At 54.9% G+C, this 17715-nt stretch overlaps 2 gene segments (V, D, J or C); both read right to left on the bottom strand.

Annotated features, from left to right (window-relative positions):
- Positions 1–481: 481 nt before the first annotated feature.
- On the bottom strand, positions 482–7249 carry LOC148778417 (T cell receptor beta constant 2-like). The segment is given in 6 exon segments: positions 482–714; positions 992–1098; positions 1254–1271; positions 1685–2074; positions 5046–5181; positions 7151–7249. Coding segments are annotated over 6 exon segments (771 nt in total).
- A 1972-nt stretch (positions 7250–9221) lies between these two features.
- Positions 9222–17079, bottom strand: LOC129551986 (T cell receptor beta constant 2-like). The segment is given in 7 exon segments: positions 9222–9484; positions 9811–9917; positions 10073–10090; positions 10511–10900; positions 15406–15486; positions 15727–15784; positions 16981–17079. Coding segments are annotated over 7 exon segments (774 nt in total).
- Positions 17080–17715: the final 636 nt, after the last annotated feature.

Raw genomic sequence — 17715 nt, 5'->3', positions numbered from 1 at the left:
GATCTGTCACTCCATTTGCGTGTGTGTGTGTGTGTGTAGAGAGGAGGATCTGTCACTCCATTTGCGTGTGTGTGTGTGTGTGAAATAAACAAGAGGAAGCGGCACTGGTCAGAGAGGAGGATCTGTCACTCCATTTGCGTGTGTGTGTGTGTGTGTGTGTGTGTGTGTGTGTGTAGAGAGGAGGATCTGTCACTCCATTTGCGTGTGTGTGTGTGTGTGTGTGTGTGTGTGTGAGTCAGTCATGCCCGACTCTTTGTGACCTTATGGACTGTAGTCCACCAGGCTTCTCTGTCCTTGGGATTCTCCAGGCAAGAATACTGGAGTAGCTTGCCATACCCTTCTCCAGGGGATCTTCCTGACCCAGGGATTGAACCTGGGTCTCCTGCACCGCAGGCAGATTCTTTACCGAGCCTGAGGGGTGGTGATTTCCCCAAATCAGAGGTAGATCAATGAACGGCAAGATAGCACAGACACTCCTGGACACAGTCAAGCCCATCGTGACACTTTTATTGATTCAGTCAATTTCAGGTTCGGACTCCACCTGCAGGGAAGCTGAGAGGAGGGGCAACATCCGTAAAGGAAGGAGACGAGAGAGCGGGAGAGAAACTCTTGAGGGTCACAGGCTGAAAGGACGTTAAGGAGGGCCCAAGGCCTCAGCGAAGAATGACTCGGGACGCACTTTTGGAGCTGGTCTCAGGAATCCTTTTTCTTAACCTGAGGAAGAGAGGACGTCATCAGGATGCCAGGGGCCATGGAACAGTAGGACTGGGTCAGAGGATGCTGATTTTTGGGGAAGGCTCTCCCCGTCTTTCAAAGCTGCGTTCTGTCTGTGATGATCTCTGTACTTTCTCCCCAGTCTGGCAGCCCCACTGTGACTCCATGGAGATGTCAGGACACAACTCTGAGATCACTCAGCTCTCTTGCATGATGCTCCACACTTTCCTTTTATCACACTTTCCTTTTATCCCTCTCAGTCTGCCCCCCTCCTTACCATGGCCATCAGCACCAGGGCGCTGACCAGCACAGCGTACAGGGTGGCCTTCCCCAGCAGGATCTCATAGAGGAGGGTGGCAGACAGGACGCCTTGGTGATAAGACGCTGTTGGCAGGAAGGGAGAGCAGGTAGGTACCTGTGAGCAGGTATCTCTGGCCTCCACCCCCTTTACCCCTGCAACCAGTGTCCATGGAGTCTCTGTCTCTGGTTCCAGAGCAATGACCATGGAGATGGAGACAAAGAAGCAGAGGGCCACTTACCGGAGGTGACGCCACAGTCTGAAAGAAAAAAGGGGGAGGGAAATGGATGAGAGCCTGCATCTTCTAAAGCAGAGTCAAAGCTAAGTCAGTCTTTTAGTCAGCACTGACCCCCAGGCTCAGAGCAGCCTCTGATCAGAGTCCCAGCACTGCCTTGCCAATGTGGCCACAGCATCCTCAGGGTCATGGAAGGAGGCAGCACTGAAGGGGATGGGGACCCACCACTGGGACCCTGAGCTCTGCAGGCGGGCAGGGAGGGGACCCACCCGCACAGCTGAGTTGGGCTGAGGATCCGGGGGAGGAGTTAGCCTGAGGAGGTGCCCTGTCCACCCTCTTGCTGGGCCCCCACCCACCCTTCCCTCTCTGTCCAGCCTTCCCGCTCCTCTCCCCGGATCTCGCCCCTGTCGGCTCTGACTCCCTCCCGGCCGGCTCACCTGCTCTGCCCCAGGCCTCGGCGCTGATGTTCTGGGTGACGGGCTTGGCCCTGTCCTCCTCCTCCCACTTGTCCTGGTCCGTGAGCCCGTGGAACTGGACTTGGCAGCGGAAGTGGTTGCGGGGGTTGTGCCAGAAGTCGGCGGTCACCCTCAGCCGGCTGCTCAGACAGTATCTGGAGTCATCCCGCGTGGGGTCCTCCCTGTAGGGCTCAGGGTCCGTGCTGACCCCAGTCGTGACCTGCTTCCTGTTCACCCACCAGGTCAGCTCCACGTGGTCGGGATAGAAGCCCGTGGCCAGGCACACGAGCGTGGCCTTCTGGGTCTGGGAGATCTCTGCTTCCGAGGGTTCGAACACAGCCACCTTGGGCGGGTGGACCTGGCTCAGATCGTCTGGAAGGACAGGGGTGGGGCCAGGGCCGGCCTGAGAGCTGGCTGGAGTGGAAGGGGCTGAGTGTGTGTGTGTGTGTGTGTGTGAGTGTGTCTGTGTTTATGAGTATATGAATATGAGAAGGCAGGGAAGGGAGGCTCAGGGTCATCCTACAGTAAAGTCATGTAGCAGTGTGTCCTGTTTGTTTGGGAGTCACCACCCCACTCTCTGTTTTTCTCCCTCTGTCTGCCTGTCCCTTGTACTCACCCTACAAGCCCGTCTCGTCTGTCTCTAACCCCCTGAGGTGGCCTTACAAATGGCACTGCCTGACATCTCAGCAATTTTTCTTCTTTCATGTTATTTGATTTCTTATTCAACGAGAAAAACTTACCTGTCTTTTTTCTCATCATAATTTATAGCAGTTATTTAAATAGAGAGCTGGATTGGAACCAGAATAACAGAAGTCAAAGCCTGACAGTGACTTTGCCCACCAACATGACTTGGGACAACCCCTGAATGTCTCTGCATCATTTTTCCTGCTTGTGAAGGGAGAATCCCAACACTGTCCAGAGTGGGGGCGGAGATGCCCTGACATAAGGATGCAGGAAGCTTCTGCCATCAGCGGGGCTAGTTGCATGTGAGCCTAGGGGGCTGAGGAGTAGAGGGGATTTGCGTGTAAGGGGCTCATTATGGGGTTGGGGTTTTTCTTCAGATACATACAGATGGCATATTTCTGTGCACCCACGTGAAGACAGCCTTTAGTCTCAGGATGTGCTCATGAGAACAGGAGGCATTTTTCTTTCTGGTGTCTCACCGGGTCATCCTAGCCATTCCTCTGCCTCCAGGAACCCCTGAGTTGCCTCAGCTCAGACAGATCACCTTCTCCTCATATTTTAAATCCAAGCATCTTCAACCTCCTCTGCCCATTTGATTCCACATCTTCTCTTTTTCCCTACCAGCAAGCCTCCTAAATATGCTTCTGAGATCATCAAGCAACTTCTGCTCCCAGTTGTCTTGATCCAACTAAGCCTCTGGTGTGTGGCATCCCGGAGGGCCCCAGGTGAAGGCCTTCCAGTTAAAGCCCCTGCGGCCTTCTCATCTGACTGGCTTATTGCTTCTGGACCTTCTTGACATACATTTTATCTTGCTCTTTGCATTATTCGGATTTTTTTTTGTTTGCTTCTGAGCAACTCTGTTAAAGGGAAGACGTCTCAATCTAAATTTCTTTAGTCTGAATCAATTTCTTCCAGCCTAGTTTAGGCTGGAAGAAATGAAAAAAAAAAAAAAAGTTCCTGTGACACCACATTTCCATGGGTGGGCTTCCCCGGTGGCTCAGTGGGAAAGAATCTGCCTGCAATGCAGGAGCTGCAGGAAATACCGGTTCGATCCCTGGGTCAGGAAGATTCCCCGGGGAAGGAAATGGCAACCCATTCCAGTATTCTTGCCTGGGAAATCTCATGGACAGAGGAGCCTGGATGAGGGGGCCGAGGTGGGGGCTACAGTCCATGGGGTTGGAAAAGAGTCTGACGCAGCTTAGCGACTGAACGATGATGACAACAGCTGAACTTTAGGGCTGGCTTCCTGGGTGTGTGACCTATGCACACATACTCACTCCCACGAGGCCACTGGCTCATTAAAGGCCCAGGGCTTTGGACCCTGAGTTCTCCTGCTCTTCTCCACCATGGCTGATCACAGGAACCCAGCTGTCACTGGGAACAAACACTTCAAACGGAGCCCCACTGGCTCCAACCTAACCAGTCTAACTACAGACAGGCTTGCTGTTATCATATCATCCAGTAAACACACCGGTCCTGAGGGGTCGTTCCCCTCTGGAAGCTCAGTGCTTCGAGTGAAGATCCCTTTCCAGCACTAAGATCCCCTTGAGAATGTTCCTGGTCTCAGAAGGAAAAATATGTCTATTTGAATGTATGTCCTGCCCCATCTGGCTGTTTAACCTAGACGTCCTGGTGTGAGGAGGGAGATTTCAGGCTGAGGGGCGGTGAGGAGGCTCCATTTGGTGAGGAAATGCCCCCAGTGGCCCAGGTTCCCACCCAGCCCGTGTGTGCTGTACACACAGCCTGGCCGCCAGGGGTCTGGACTTAGGTAGAAAGAAAGAGGTTGGAAACCTAAATTGAAATCCAAACTTGTCTGGATTCTTTCCCTCGCTGCCTCCGGTGGGTCTGTCTCTTTCATGTCTCTTCTCCGTTCCTGCTGGTCATCGTGGTTCTCCCTTCAGCAGAAGCCTGCATCCCCATCTCCCAGGAGCTGGGCTCTGCAGTGGGCCCACCATCCTGAGCTCCTCCTGCCTGCCCCCTCCCCATCTCATTTTCCCCTTTGCAGCAGCTACACCGGCTCCTACCCTTCCCCCAGCCCGGATCGCCCTCCTCAGGCTTTTTCTCCAATCAAGCCAGCCTCAGAGTCCTAATTAATCCTCTCTCCATTGCTCACCCGGTCCCCAAATACCCCAGAAAAAAAGAGACTGAAGCCCCCCCTTGCCATCTGTCCGCGTTCCCGGACTAAAGTATCCCTCCCCAGTACCTCTACCCAATACTCCCCGCCTCCCTTGCAGAGCGGACCCCCCAGAGGCACAACTGGCCAGGCGCCCCAGCCCCAGCGCACCCCACCCATCTCCGGGGAAGCAAGGAGCTGCGCCAAAAGGAGGGGGGAGTCCAGATCTCACCTACCACCGTGAGCTTGGTGCCTGAGCCGAAATACTGCTCATATGAGCACGGAGGAGGAGCCCCGCACTCAAACCCCCGACCTCCGCAGCTCCCAGCGGCTCCCGCTCCCTTCCCCTGTCCCAGCGCTCAGCTCCAGGGCAGGGAGGGGACCAAGTGCCCGGATCGACCCGCCCTGACCCCGCCGCCCGCGGCCAGCCGGCGGACACTCACCCACCACCGTCAGCAGGCTGCCGGCCCCGAAGGTCAGGGCGGCCCCTGCAAAGCACAGCCCCGGGGCGCCCCACAAAAATCGAGGCGCGCCGCCCGCACTCACCGAGCACCAGGAGCCGCGTGCCCGGCCCGAAGTACTGGGTCTGAGTCACGGCCCCCCAGCCCCGCGCAAAAACCCGCCGCGTATCCTCCCCGGGTCCCCAGCTGCTCCCCGGGTCCCCAGCTGCTTCCCGGCTCACCTAGCACCAACAGCCGGGTGCCCGGGCCGAAGTACTGCGCGTCTGTGCTCACAGCCTCAGGGCTCAGCACAAAAATATAGGTCCAGCGACCCTACTGACATCTGATCGCCCCACTTCCCTCCTAGCGCCCCAGAGCACCCCACTTACCTAGTACCAACAGCCGAGTGCCTTCTCCGAAATACAGAGGATTATTGCTCACAGCCCGCAGGCTCAGGACAAAAACTAGCGCTCCCCTCTATGGATAGCCCGGACTCAGCCCAGGTCCCCACGAACCCTGAGCGCAGCCCCGAAGGGAGATGGGCAGCCTCCCACCTTTCTTCATCCCACCCGAGGGAACACTCAGGGACTCCAGCTGCCCTCCTTACCCAGCACAGTCAGCTTGGAACCAGCTCCAAAGTACAGCTGCTCGGTGTTCACACAGCCCTGGGGACCCAGGCGCAAACTTTGCCTTCCCTGAGTGCAGCCAGGACAGGGTAAGGCGTCCACTCTCCAAAAGGTAGAGTTCACAGGGGTCATCTAGTCTGGACATTCCACCCTCCCTCCCCCTGCAGAAGCATTCTTACCTAGCACAGTGAGCCTGGTCCCTGGCCCGAAGTGCAGCTCCACATAGGTGCACAGTGGGAAGGGGCTGCCAAGAATTCCTCCCTCTTCCCCTTCTCCCCTGGAACAGTCTGGGGCCACCCTCCTTCTCTCCTCCCAACCTGCCTCCAGAACTAGTGGTCAAGTGGTCTGGACATGAGGTCACCCCCAATTTTGCAGAGAATGAGCTTGACTTGGGGGCTGACGTGGTGAAATTGGAAGGGGCACTAGGGGTGGAGGTTTTGCTGGACTGGGAAGTGTTTCAGGCTAGACCTTGCCTCTTACTACTTCTGTGACCTATAACCTCTCTGGCCTTAGTTTCTCCATCTGAAAAATGGGACAATATCTTTCCCGCAGGATTGTTGTGCTTAATGAATTTTACACCTGTGATGCTTTCGAACTGTGCTACCGGAGAATACTCTTGAGAGTCCCTTGGACAGCAAGGAGATTAAACCAGTCAATCCTAAAGGAAATCAATCCTGAATACTCATTGCAAGGACTGATGCTGAAGCTGAGGCTCCGATACCTTGGACACCAGATGCAAAGAGCCGACTCATGGGTAAAGAGTCTGATTCTGGGAAAGATTGAGGGCAGGAGGAGAAAGGGGTAACGGAGAATGAGATGCTTGGAAGGCATCGCTGAGTCAGTGGACATAAGTTTGAGCAAACTCGGGAAGCTTGGCGTGCTGCCGTACATGAGGTTGCAAAGTGTCGGACATGAGTTAGCGACTGAACGACAAGGACTTTGTCAAAAGGCAAGTTTTATGGAAAGCACGGGTTGTTGATTCCACTTTGACGGCTTGATTCTTCGTGTTCCTGGGAAGCTGAGTGTGGAGCAGGGAGAGGCAGAGGTGATCAGAGTCCAGGTCCCTGCGAGAACACAGAGGGAGCTGCTCCAGGGACTTCTCCCAGCCACTCTCCCCATCTTAAGCTGGGGGCTAGGTTGCTGGTGGGCTGCGTGGATCTATTTTCTGAGGCAGGGCTTTTTGTAAAAGGACTTCCTCTAACTGAATCAACGTGCCCACCCCCCCAGTCCCCACAATGTTACACTGTGATACAAAAATGTCCTCTCCTCCCCTGCCCCTCCTCCCACCACTGGGCAGAGGCAGGAAGTGCAGGTGGCAGAGGCTGGTCTGATTGAGTGGAGTGACAGGAGACAGACTCAGGGCACACCAAGAGTGGGAGGGGCCTGGGGAAGGGCAGGGTGCTAGTGGTGGGGGGGGGCAGAGAGGCCCCTCCTGAAACAGATGCCACCCTGAGGAGCTCTCCTGTGTCATCAGGGCTCCCCTCTGGGACTCTCTGTGCTCAGGTGCAGACTGGCGTTTATAGAGAGGTGGGTGGGAGGACCATCCACAGAGCAGGTGATGTCAGCTCAGGGCGGGAGGACTCACAGCTCCGCACTTGCCCTTGGCTTCCTGGATGGGGCCCGACTCCTCTCTCTTCACTAGAGCACAGATGTTTAGTGCACGTCTACTATATGCCCTCCTCATGCTGCGACAAGGATAGAGTCCACTCTCCGAGCGGGAAGCCCCGGCCTGCCTTTACAGACTTATGACTGCCATCTCTGAACCTCGCAGCCAGCTGAGTGCAAGGACCTGTGTGCTGAGTGCAAGGTCCCTGACCCTGTACTTTCCTATCCTGTTCATAGGTCTGATTCTCATGACCTCTCTCCCACTTGGGTATCTGAGACCAACTCTTCCTGTGAAGAGCTGGCTACCTTCTTAGACTCTCCCCTGATGCTAGCCTGCGTTTCAGTACACAACTCACATTGCTGCTGTTCAAGTGTTAAGTGTAGACATTGCTGCTGTATGTTAAGCATTTCTACCCATGAATTATCCCCCTAAAGAATAGGGAAACTTTTGGGGGGCTATGGCTTGGATATCTTTATTTTCTTGAAGGTTAATGAAAAACATTGCAATGACATGTACTTAATATGTAGTCTCCTCTGCTGATGCACAGATGCTGACAAATATGTATGCATGTTTGTTGGCATATATGCAAACACTTGTGCTAGAATGCATGCATGCATGCAATAGATTGAGGAGGCTGTGTGCTGCAGGCCCGGGGGAGGGCCTGAAGGTGATATCTGCTCCTGAACTGGGTCACTTCGGGTGAGCTCTCTGATTTATTTCTTTAAAGATAATTTATTGGGTGAGTACACTGAACCAAGATACTATGCTACATCCCAAAGATGCTGCAATAAAATACTACTTGGTCCTTAAGAAGGTGACCTTCAAGTGGGGGTGTCAGACAACAGAAGGGGTAGTTTCCATCAAGTGAGGTTAGTAGCAGGAAGGAAGTGGGCACAAGGCACTGTGATAGCAAAACACAGAGGGCACTTCATGCAGTCTTATGGAGTAAGGGGCAAGGATGCCCCAGAGAAGGCTACCAGCTGGGGAAGATGTCATCTCTGGGTCTGCAAGGATGAGTGGGAGCTTGTGTAGGTGTTGTTCCAGGCAGAGGAGGGCAGGATGGCCTGTGAGCCAGTGGTTCAGCAGGCTCAGCGGCACAGGAGTGACGGTGAGTGCAGACGAAGAGGAGGGGACAACGCTGGGTCCTTTATTCCATCCTGAGGACGCTGGGCTGCATCGCCATGGTGACCGTGTGACAATAAAGAGCTTTGCAAGGATTTCTAGAAATAGCAGTAGGGCTGACCCTTGTTTTTAGGTACTTTATTTTCCATCCTCCCCGGTGGCTTCCTCCCAGGTATCTTGCAGGGCTCCCAGGTTGGCACAGTGGTAAAGAACCCACCTCCCAATGCAGGAGACATGAGAGACGTGGGTTCGATCCCTGGGTTGGGAATATCCTCTGGAGTAGTAAATAGTACCCTACTCCAGTATTCTTGCCTGGGAATGAAGATGGACAGAGGAGCCTGGTGGGCTACAGTCCATGGGGTCACAAAAAGTCAGACACGACTGAGTGAGTGAAGGAGTGATCAGAGGACATTTTTGCATTTTGATTCACCTGAGTGAAATTTATAACTAGCTTTGTCACTTAACCTGGAGACGCATCTGCTACTGAGCAGGAATTTCCAAGTCAGTGATGTTTCTTCTTCCCAGCTGGAAACACTCTTTGGCAGTGAAGGGAGTCTAGTAATGCTCTCAGTGAGGGAGCTGAAATGAGCGCCAGGGTTCGTGACCCCTTGGCAGTGGGCACACCTGTGTGGTTCAGCTCTTCCTCGGAGCACCTTTGTCCAGGTAGGACAGCAAGTTCCTAGAGGCAACTCTGCCATTTTTCTAGAGTGCTCCAGAGTAAGCCTCTCTCTTCACCAGTCACCCCCTTTCACACATCCTTAAGTTTCCCTGACAAGGAGGAGCAGTGCCAGTCACAGGCTGGGTCCCTCCCACCTCCCACCTGAAGGGACTGCAGGGGACTCTCCCTGGAGACCTCCTGTTTGCACCCTGACTGGAGTCACATGGGACTTCAGAGATGGACAGAAGAGATATCTAGATACTCACAAGGCAGAGTCAAGCCAGAACAGGCCATTTTTATTGGTTCAGTAAGTTCAGCCCACCTCGGGTCTCCCCTGGATTAGGGATATCCTGGTCCTGAGAGTTTGGGGCACCTGCACATGGGGGTGGACGCTGGGCTGAGCCCAGAGATGAGGGCAGCTCTTCAGAAGCACTGGGTAGGAATGGGAAAAGCGGAATTCACATCAGGGCAGTAACAGGCTGGAAGCTCCTGGCTCCACTTCTAAGCTGGCTTCAGGAATCTTTTCTCTTGATCTGAGGATGAGAAGGTGTGAGGGTTACAAGGAGCCAGGAGTGCTGGGGAGTGAGAGGAAGTAGGGTGTCCCACTGACAAGACAAATGCAGGTCTCCTCCCAACATCCATCCATTGGGTTTTCTGGTGACCCCAGTTTCTCCTTCCCAGCACGGCTCTTCCAGTGTGATCACAGAGGTGCAAGGTGTCTTCTGAGGCATGCGGGTGAACCCCTTCTTCCTCTCTGCCCACCTCTGATCCTGGTGGGGTCTCTACATTCCTAGGTCTGTGTTGCTGCATTTCAAGTGTCACTTCCAACCTGCCTGTCCCATCCTGGCCCCCTCCTTACCATGGCCATCAGCACCAGGGCGCTGACCAGCACAGCGTACAGGGTGGCCTTCCCCAGCAGGATCTCATAGAGGAGGGTGGCAGACAGGACCCCTTGCTGATAAGACGCTGTTGGCAGGAAGGGAGAGCAGGTAGGTACCTGTGAGCAGGTATCTCTGGCCTCCACCCCCTTTACCCCTCCAACCAGTGTCCATGGAGTCTCTGTCTCTGGTTCCAGAGCAATGACCATGGAGATGGAGACAAAGAAGCAGAGGGCCACTTACCGGAGGTGACGCCACAGTCTGAAAGAAAAAAGGGGGAGGGAAATGGATGAGAGCCTGCATCTTCTAAAGCAGGGTCACAGCTAAGTCAGTCTTTTAGTCAGCACTGACCCCCAGGCTCAGAGCAGCCTCTGATCAGAGTCCTAGCACTGCCCGTGCCAATGTGGCCACAGCATCCTCAGAGTCATGGAAGGAGGCAGCACTGAAGGGGATGGGGACCCACCACTGGGACCCTGAGCTCTGCAGGCGGGCAGGGAGGGGACCCACCCGCACAGCTGAGTTGGGCTGAGGATCTGGATCCGGGGGAGGAGTTAGCCCGAGGAGGTGCCCTGTCCACCCTCTTGCTGGGCCCCCACCCACCCTTCCCTCTCTGTCCAGCCTTCCCGCTCCTCTCCCCGGATCTCTCCCCTGTCGGCTCTGACTCCCTCCCGGCCGGCTCACCTGCTCTGCCCCAGGCCTCGGCGCTGATGTTCTGGGTGACGGGCTTGGCCCTGTCCTCCTCCTCCCACTTGTCCTGGTCCGTGAGCCCGTGGAACTGGACTTGGCAGCGGAAGTGGTTGCGGGGGTTGTGCCAGAAGTCGGCGGTCACCCTCAGCCGGCTGCTCAGACAGTATCTGGAGTCATCCCGTGTGGGGTCCTCCCTGTAGGGCTCAGGGTCCGTGCTGACCCCAGTGGTGACCTGCTTCCTGTTCACCCACCAGGTCAGCTCCACGTGGTCGGGGTAGAAGCCCGTGGCCAGGCACACGAGCGTGGCCTTCTGGGTCTGGGAGATCTCTGCTTCCGAGGGTTCGAACACAGCCACCTTGGGCGGGTGGACCTGGCTCAGATCGTCTGGAAGGACAGGGGTGGGGCCAGGGCCGGCCTGAGAGCTGGTTGGAGTGGAAGGGGCTGAGTGTGTGTGTGAGTATATGAATATGAGAAGGCAGGGAAGGGAGGCTCAGGGTCATCCTACAGTAAAGTCATGTAGCAGTATGGCTACCCCGGTGGCTCAGAGGGAATCCGCCTGCCAATGCAGGAGACGTGGGTTCGATCCCTGGGTTGGGAGGATCCCCTGGAGAAGGAAATGGCAACCCACTCCAGTGTTCTCGGCTGGGAAATCCCATGGATAGAGGAGCCTGGCGGGCTAGGCTCCATGGGGTCGCAAAAGAGTCAGACACGACTGATCGACTGAGCATGCACACAAGCAGTATGGCCTGTCTGTTTGGGGGGTCACCACCCCACGCCTCTGTTTTCGGTCTCCCTCTGCCTGCCTGTGCCCATCTCCTGTGTCTCCAGCCCCAAAGGTGACTTTACAAATGGCACCACCCAACCTCTGAGCAAATTCTCTTCTCTTACATTATTGTTTTGTTATTCACCATGGGGAGCTTATTTCTCTACTTCTCACCATAATATATGGCGGTTATTTAACTAGAGCACCGGATGGAACATGAATAATAGAATTTGAAGCTTGGATGTGGCTTTAGACAGTCTTGGGATGTCTCTGCATCATTTTTCCTGCTTGTGAAAGGAGAAGCCAACACTGACTGTCCGGAGCAGGGGTGGACATGACCTGATCTATGGGTGCCGAAAGCCCTGTCCTCTGCTGGGAGTGAGCCTGAGGGGTTGACCAGTAAGATGACTTGGGGATAAGGAATTTATTTGATGGCTGTTCTTTATTTTTTCAGATGACAATGCACTGATGATGTATTTTTGCGTGCTCACGTGAAGACAGCATTTGTCCTAGGGCATACTCATCAGAATGGGAGGTTTGCTTTCTTTCCAGTGCTTCAGGTCAACCTAGCCATTCCTCTGCCTCCAGGCACCCCTGAGTTGCCTCAGCTCAGAGAAATCACTATCTCCCCTTCTTTTAAATTCAGGCATCTTCAACTTTCTTTGTCCCTTTGATTCCATATGTTCTACTTTTCCCTACTGGCTAGCTTCCTAAGTATGCCTCTGAGGTCATCAGAGCAACTTGCAGTTGTCTTCATCCAGCTAAGCCTCTGGTGTGTGGCATCCCGGAGGGCCCCAGCTGAAGGCATTCCAGTTAAAGCCCCTGCGGACTTCTCATCTGACTATCTTATTGCTTCTGGACCCTCTAAACCTTTATTTTATCCTGTTCTTTGCTTAGTATTGATTTTTGTTTGTTTCTGAGCAATTCTGTTAAAAGGAAGACATTTCATTCTGAAGAGATGTAGTTTAGCCTGCTGCTGCTGCTAAGTCACTTCAGTCGTGTCCGACTCTGTGTGACCCCATAGACGGAAGCCCACCAGGCTCCCCCATCCCTGGGATTCTCCAGGCAAGAACACTGGAGTGGGTTGCCATTTCCTTCTCCAATGTGTGAAAGTGAAAAGTGAAAGTGAAGTCGCTCAGTCGTGTCCGACCCCTAGCAACCTCACGGACTGCAGTCTACCAGGCTCCTCCATCCATGGGATTTTAGTTAAGCCTGCTGCTGCTGCTGCTGCTAAGTCACTTCAGTCGTGTCCAACTCTGTGTGACCCCATAGACGGAAGCCCACCAGGCTCCCCCGTCCCTGGGATTCTCCAGGCAAGAACACTGGAGTGGGTTGCCATTTCCTTCTCCAATGTGTGAAAGTGAAAAGTGAAAGTGAAGTCGCTCAGTCGTGTCCGACCCTTAGTGACCCCACGGACTGCAGCCTACCAGGCTCCTCTATCCATGGTGTTTTCTAGGCAAGAGTACTGGAGTGGCTTGCCATTGCCTTCTCCGTTAGTTAAGCCTAGAAGATTAAAAAAAAATTCTGACACTTGCTATTTCCATGGACGTGACTTAACTTCAAGGCTGGCTTCATGGGGGTGTGAACAGTGTAGTCACAGAGGACCTCACACTTAGAAGGCCCCCCTGCTTGATATAATGTGCTGGTGTTACCACTGTGAAATTCTAAATAATTTTTTAAACAAAAGTGTTACGTGTTCATTTTGAGGTCGCACTGGACTTCTTTGGTTCTCATTCAGTAAAGAATCTGCCTGCAATGCAGGAGATCTGGGTTCGATCCCTTGATCAGGGGGACCCCCTGGAGAAGCAAATGCCAATCCACTGCAGTATTCTTGCCTGGAGAATTCCATGGACAGAGGAGCCTGGTGGGCTATAGTCCATGGGGTTGCAAAGAGTCAGACAGGACTAAGCAACTAGCACTTCACTTCACTTTCTGCCTTCCGTCAGGCCGGCGGCCCTGTGCTGCACTTCCCGACTTGTGACTGTTCCTCTGTCCCGGGGGCTTTACTGGCAGACCGGAACTGAAATGGAATCTCCTGACCTGTCTGCGTTGCACTGGCTCCATCAGGCTTTCTGCTCTCGGTCTGGTTCTTCACTCTCTTGCAGAGTCCCTGCCCCCGGGGTTCTACCAGCCCTCCAGGGGCGTTACAGAATTGACTCCTCTGACCCCCTCATCCAGCAAACACTCAGAACTTACTGGAAAAATTACAGACGGGTTTTGAGCCATGTGCAGTGCTCCCTGTGATGTTGATGTGTTGGGCAGAAGGAAGCAGGACCTTCCTTACACGTTGAAGCGCTGACTACATGGCCCCACGATGAGGAGTCAGTCAGTTTACACTCCCTGTTTGTGAGTCCCCGTGGGTGGGCTCACCCAGGTGGGTGCACCTGTGTGTATCCTGGTGAGCTTTGGTGGTGTATGCTTGGATGTGGGCTGGAGAGCCTCAGACAGAACTCTGAAGTTTACCTGTCCTGCTCCCAGCTCACTTCGCACATATAGCCAGCCCTCCTCCCCATGCTAATCCTGCCCCTCCCTTGGCACTGGGTTCCCCTGCTACCCCGGTGACCGCCTAGGGGAGGGTCTGGGAGGGTCGGTGGGAGACCACTGAATTACAACTGGTCTGCTAGGTACTCTAAGATACTCGCCACGCAACTGCTCCTGTCATCCTCAGAGCAGTGTTAGCAGTACATCTTGATAATTTTCAATCCGAGGAAGGTTCCTACAGATTCACTTGCCCAAGGTCATCAGATCATTAAAGGACCAGGGCTTGGGACCCAGGTCTACCTGTTCTGAGGTCTCCTGCTCTTCTCCACCCTGGCTGATCACAGGAACCCAGCTGTCATTGGGAACAAACACTTCGAAAGGAGCCCCCACTGGCTCCAACCTAGCAAGTCTAACTACAGACACGCTTGCTGTTATCATATCATCCAGTAAACACACTGGTCCTGAGGGGTTGTTCCCCTCTGGAAGCTCAGTGCTTCGAGTGAAGATCCCTTTCCAGCACTAAGATCCCCTTGGGAATGTTCCTGGTCTCAGTAGGAAAATATGTCTATTTGAATGTATGTCCTGCTACATCTGGCTGTTTAACCGGAAGCCCTGGTGAGGAGGGGAATTTCAGGCTGGGGGTGGGGGGCGGTGAGGGGGCTCCATTTGGTAAGTAAACGCCCCCAGTGGCCCAGGTTCCCACCCAGCCCGCCTGTGCTGTACACACAGCCTGGCCAGCAGGGGTCTGGACTTAAGAAGGGAGGAAGAGGTTTGAAACCGAAATTTAAATCCAAACTTCCAAACAGTAAATCGACAAACCCCACCTGTTTGGTATTCTTTCCCTCACTGCCTTGTGTTTATCTGTCTCTTTCAAGTCTGTTCCACGTTCCTCCATCATCCTTTTCTTCCTGGGCCATTCAGTGGAAGCCTGCATCTCCTCCTGCCTGGAGCCAGGTCTGCAGGGGGCCCACCCTCCTGGACTCATCCCTGCCTGTTCCTGCCCCCCACCCCCAGGTCATTTTCCCCTTTGCAGCTGCTACACCCACTTCTACCTTCCCCTCAGCCCAGATCGCCCTCCTCAGTCTTTTTCTCCAATCAAGCAGCTCTCAGAATCCTAATAAATTCTCTTTTTCGCCATGGCTCACCAGGTCCCTAATATCTCAGGGAAAAAACAAAAAGACCAAAGCCCCCTTGCCTACCTCTCTGTTCCAGGACTATGAGAACCCCAATCCTGGCCCCTCCACCCCTTGCAGAGCTGACTCCACAGGTGGACAACGTGGCCATACGCTCCAGCCCACCCCACCCATCTCCGGGGGCAAGAGGGGCGGCGATTAGAAGGCAGGGAGGCGTTCAGATCTCACCTGTGACCATGAGCCTGGTGCCGGCGCCAAAATACCGCTCACTGGCTCACAGAGTCCCAGTCCCGCAAGCAAACCCCTCAGAGCATAGCTGCTCGCCCTCCGGGTCCCAGAGCCCGGCTCCAGCGCAGGGAGAGGACCAAGTGCCCGAATTCGACCCGCCCTGACCCCACCGCTCGCGGCGCGGACACTCACCCCCCGCGGTCAGCCCGCTGCCGGCCCCGGAGGTCAGGGCGGTGCGGCGCCGGGGCGCCCCCCAAAAATCGAGGCGCGCCGCCCGCACTCACCTAGCACGAGGAGCCGCGTGCCCGGCCCGAAGTACAGCGTCTCTGAGTCACGGCCCCCCAGCCCCGCGCAAAAACCCGCCGCTCACCCCCGGGTCCCCGCTCACCTAGCACCGACAGCCGGGTGCCCGCGCCGAAGTACTGAGTGCTTTGGCTCACAGCCCGGGGACCCAGGACAAAAACCAGCGCTGCCCTTCTCTGATGCCCAGACTCAGCCCAGGTGCCCACCGACCCTGAGCGCAGCCCTGAAGGGAGATGGGCAGCTGCCCGCCTCTCTGCGTCCCGCCCGAGGGAACGCTCAGGGACTCCAGCTGCCCTCCTTACCCAGAACAGTCAGCTTGGAGCCAGCTCCAAAGTACAGCTGCTGGGCGTTCACACAGCCCTGGGGACCCAGGCGCAAACGTTGCCTTCTCGGAGAGCAACCCGGGAGGCTCCAGCGACCACTCCCCCAAGGCCAGGGTTTGGGGAGATCATATAGTCTGGGCATTCCACCCTCCCTTCCCCTGCAGAAGCATTCTTACCTAGCACAGTGAGCCTGGTCCCTGGCCCGAAGTGCAGCTCTCCATAGGAGCACAGTGGGAAGGGGCTGCCAAGAATTAATTCCTCCCTCTTCCCCTCCTCCCCTAAACAGTCTGGGGCCACCCTCCTTCTCTCCTCCCAACTTGCCTCCAGAACTAGTGGTCAAGTGGTCTGGACATGAGGTCATCCCCAATTTTGCAGAGAATGAGCTTGACTTGGGGGCTGACATGATTGTGAAATTGGAAGGGGCACTAGGGGTGGAGGTTTTGCTGGACTGGGAAGTGTTTCGGGCTAGACCTGGCCTCCCACTATTTCTGTGACCTGTAACCTCCCTGGCGTTAGTTTCTCCATCTGAAAAATGGGATAATATCTTCCCCAGGGGGTTGTTGTGAGTGCTTAACAAATAACACAGCTGCAAGTACTTTGTCCAAGATAAAGTTTTGTGAAGATCCCACTCTGACGGCTTGATTCTTCGTGTTCCTGGGAAGCTGAGTGTGGAGCAGGGAGAGGCAGAGATGATCAGAGCCCAGGTCCCTGCGAGAACACAGAGGGACCTGCTCCAGGGACTTCTCCCAGCCACTCTCCCCATCTTAAGCTGGGGGTTAGGTTGCTGGTGGGCTGCGTGGATCTATTTTCTGAGGCAGGGCTTTTTGTAAAAGGACTTCCTCTAACTGAATCAACGTGCCCACCCCCCCAGTCCCCACAATGTTGCACTGTGATACAAAAATGTCCTCTCCTCCCCTGCCCTCCTCCCACCACTGGGCAGAGGCAGGAAGTGCAGGTGGCAGAGGCTGGTCTGACTGAGTGGAGTGACAGGAGACAGACTCAGGGTACACCGAGAGTGGGAGGGGCCGGGGGAGGGGCAGGGTGCTAGTGGTGGGGGCGGGGGGCAGAGAGGCCCCTCCTAGAACAGATGCCACCCTGAGGAGCTCTCCTGTGTCATCAGGGTTCCCCTGTGGGACTATCTTTGCCTACCTGTGCAGACTGGCATTTATAAAGAGGTGGGTGGGAGGACCATCCACAGAGCAGGTGATGTCAGCTCAGGGCGGGAGGACTCACAGCTCCGCACTTGCCCTTGGCTTCCTGGATGGGGCCCGACTCCTCTCCCTTCACTAGCTCACAGATGTTTAGTGCACGTCTACTATATGCCCTCCTCATGCTGTGACAAGGATAGAGTCCACTCTCCGAGCGGGAAGCCCCAACCTACCTTTACAGCTTATGACTGCCATCTCTGAACCTCGCAGCCAGATGAGTGCAAGGACCTGTGTGCTGAGTGCAAGGTCCCTGACCCTGTACTTTCCTATCCCGTTCATAGGTCTGATTCTCATGACCTTTCTCCCACTTGGATAACTGAGACCAACTCTTCCTGTGAAGAGTCTGCCACCTTCCCAGACCCTCCCCTGATGGTCCCGGTCAGAAACTGAGTGCTAGCCTCTGCCTGCATTATAGCAACTCGCATTCTCGTGTATTAACTCTTTCTATCCATGAATTATCCCCTAATGAACAGGGAAGACTCTTGAGGACTGTGACTCTGACGTCTTTATTTTCTTGGAGGTTAATAGCAAACACGGCAATGATATGTGCTTAGCAAGTGGTTGGCTACTCACATGCATACATATACAGAGACGTGTGTACATGCATGTGGTTGTATACGAGAGACCCTGTTAGAATGCACGCATGTGTTGCCATAGAGAAGGCTGTGTGCTGCGGGGCTGGGAGGGGCGGGTTGCTGTCTGTTTCAGGCAGGCCTTAGGGCGATATCTGCTCCTGAACTGGGTCACTGTGGTTGAACTC

The sequence above is a fragment of the Moschus berezovskii genome, chromosome 3, assembly GCF_049115385.1.
Source record: "Moschus berezovskii isolate FMDL1 chromosome 3, NW_MosBer_1.0, whole genome shotgun sequence".
Taxonomy (NCBI): Eukaryota; Metazoa; Chordata; class Mammalia; order Artiodactyla; family Moschidae; genus Moschus; species Moschus berezovskii.
This window is presented reverse-complemented; position numbering and strand designations above follow the sequence as displayed.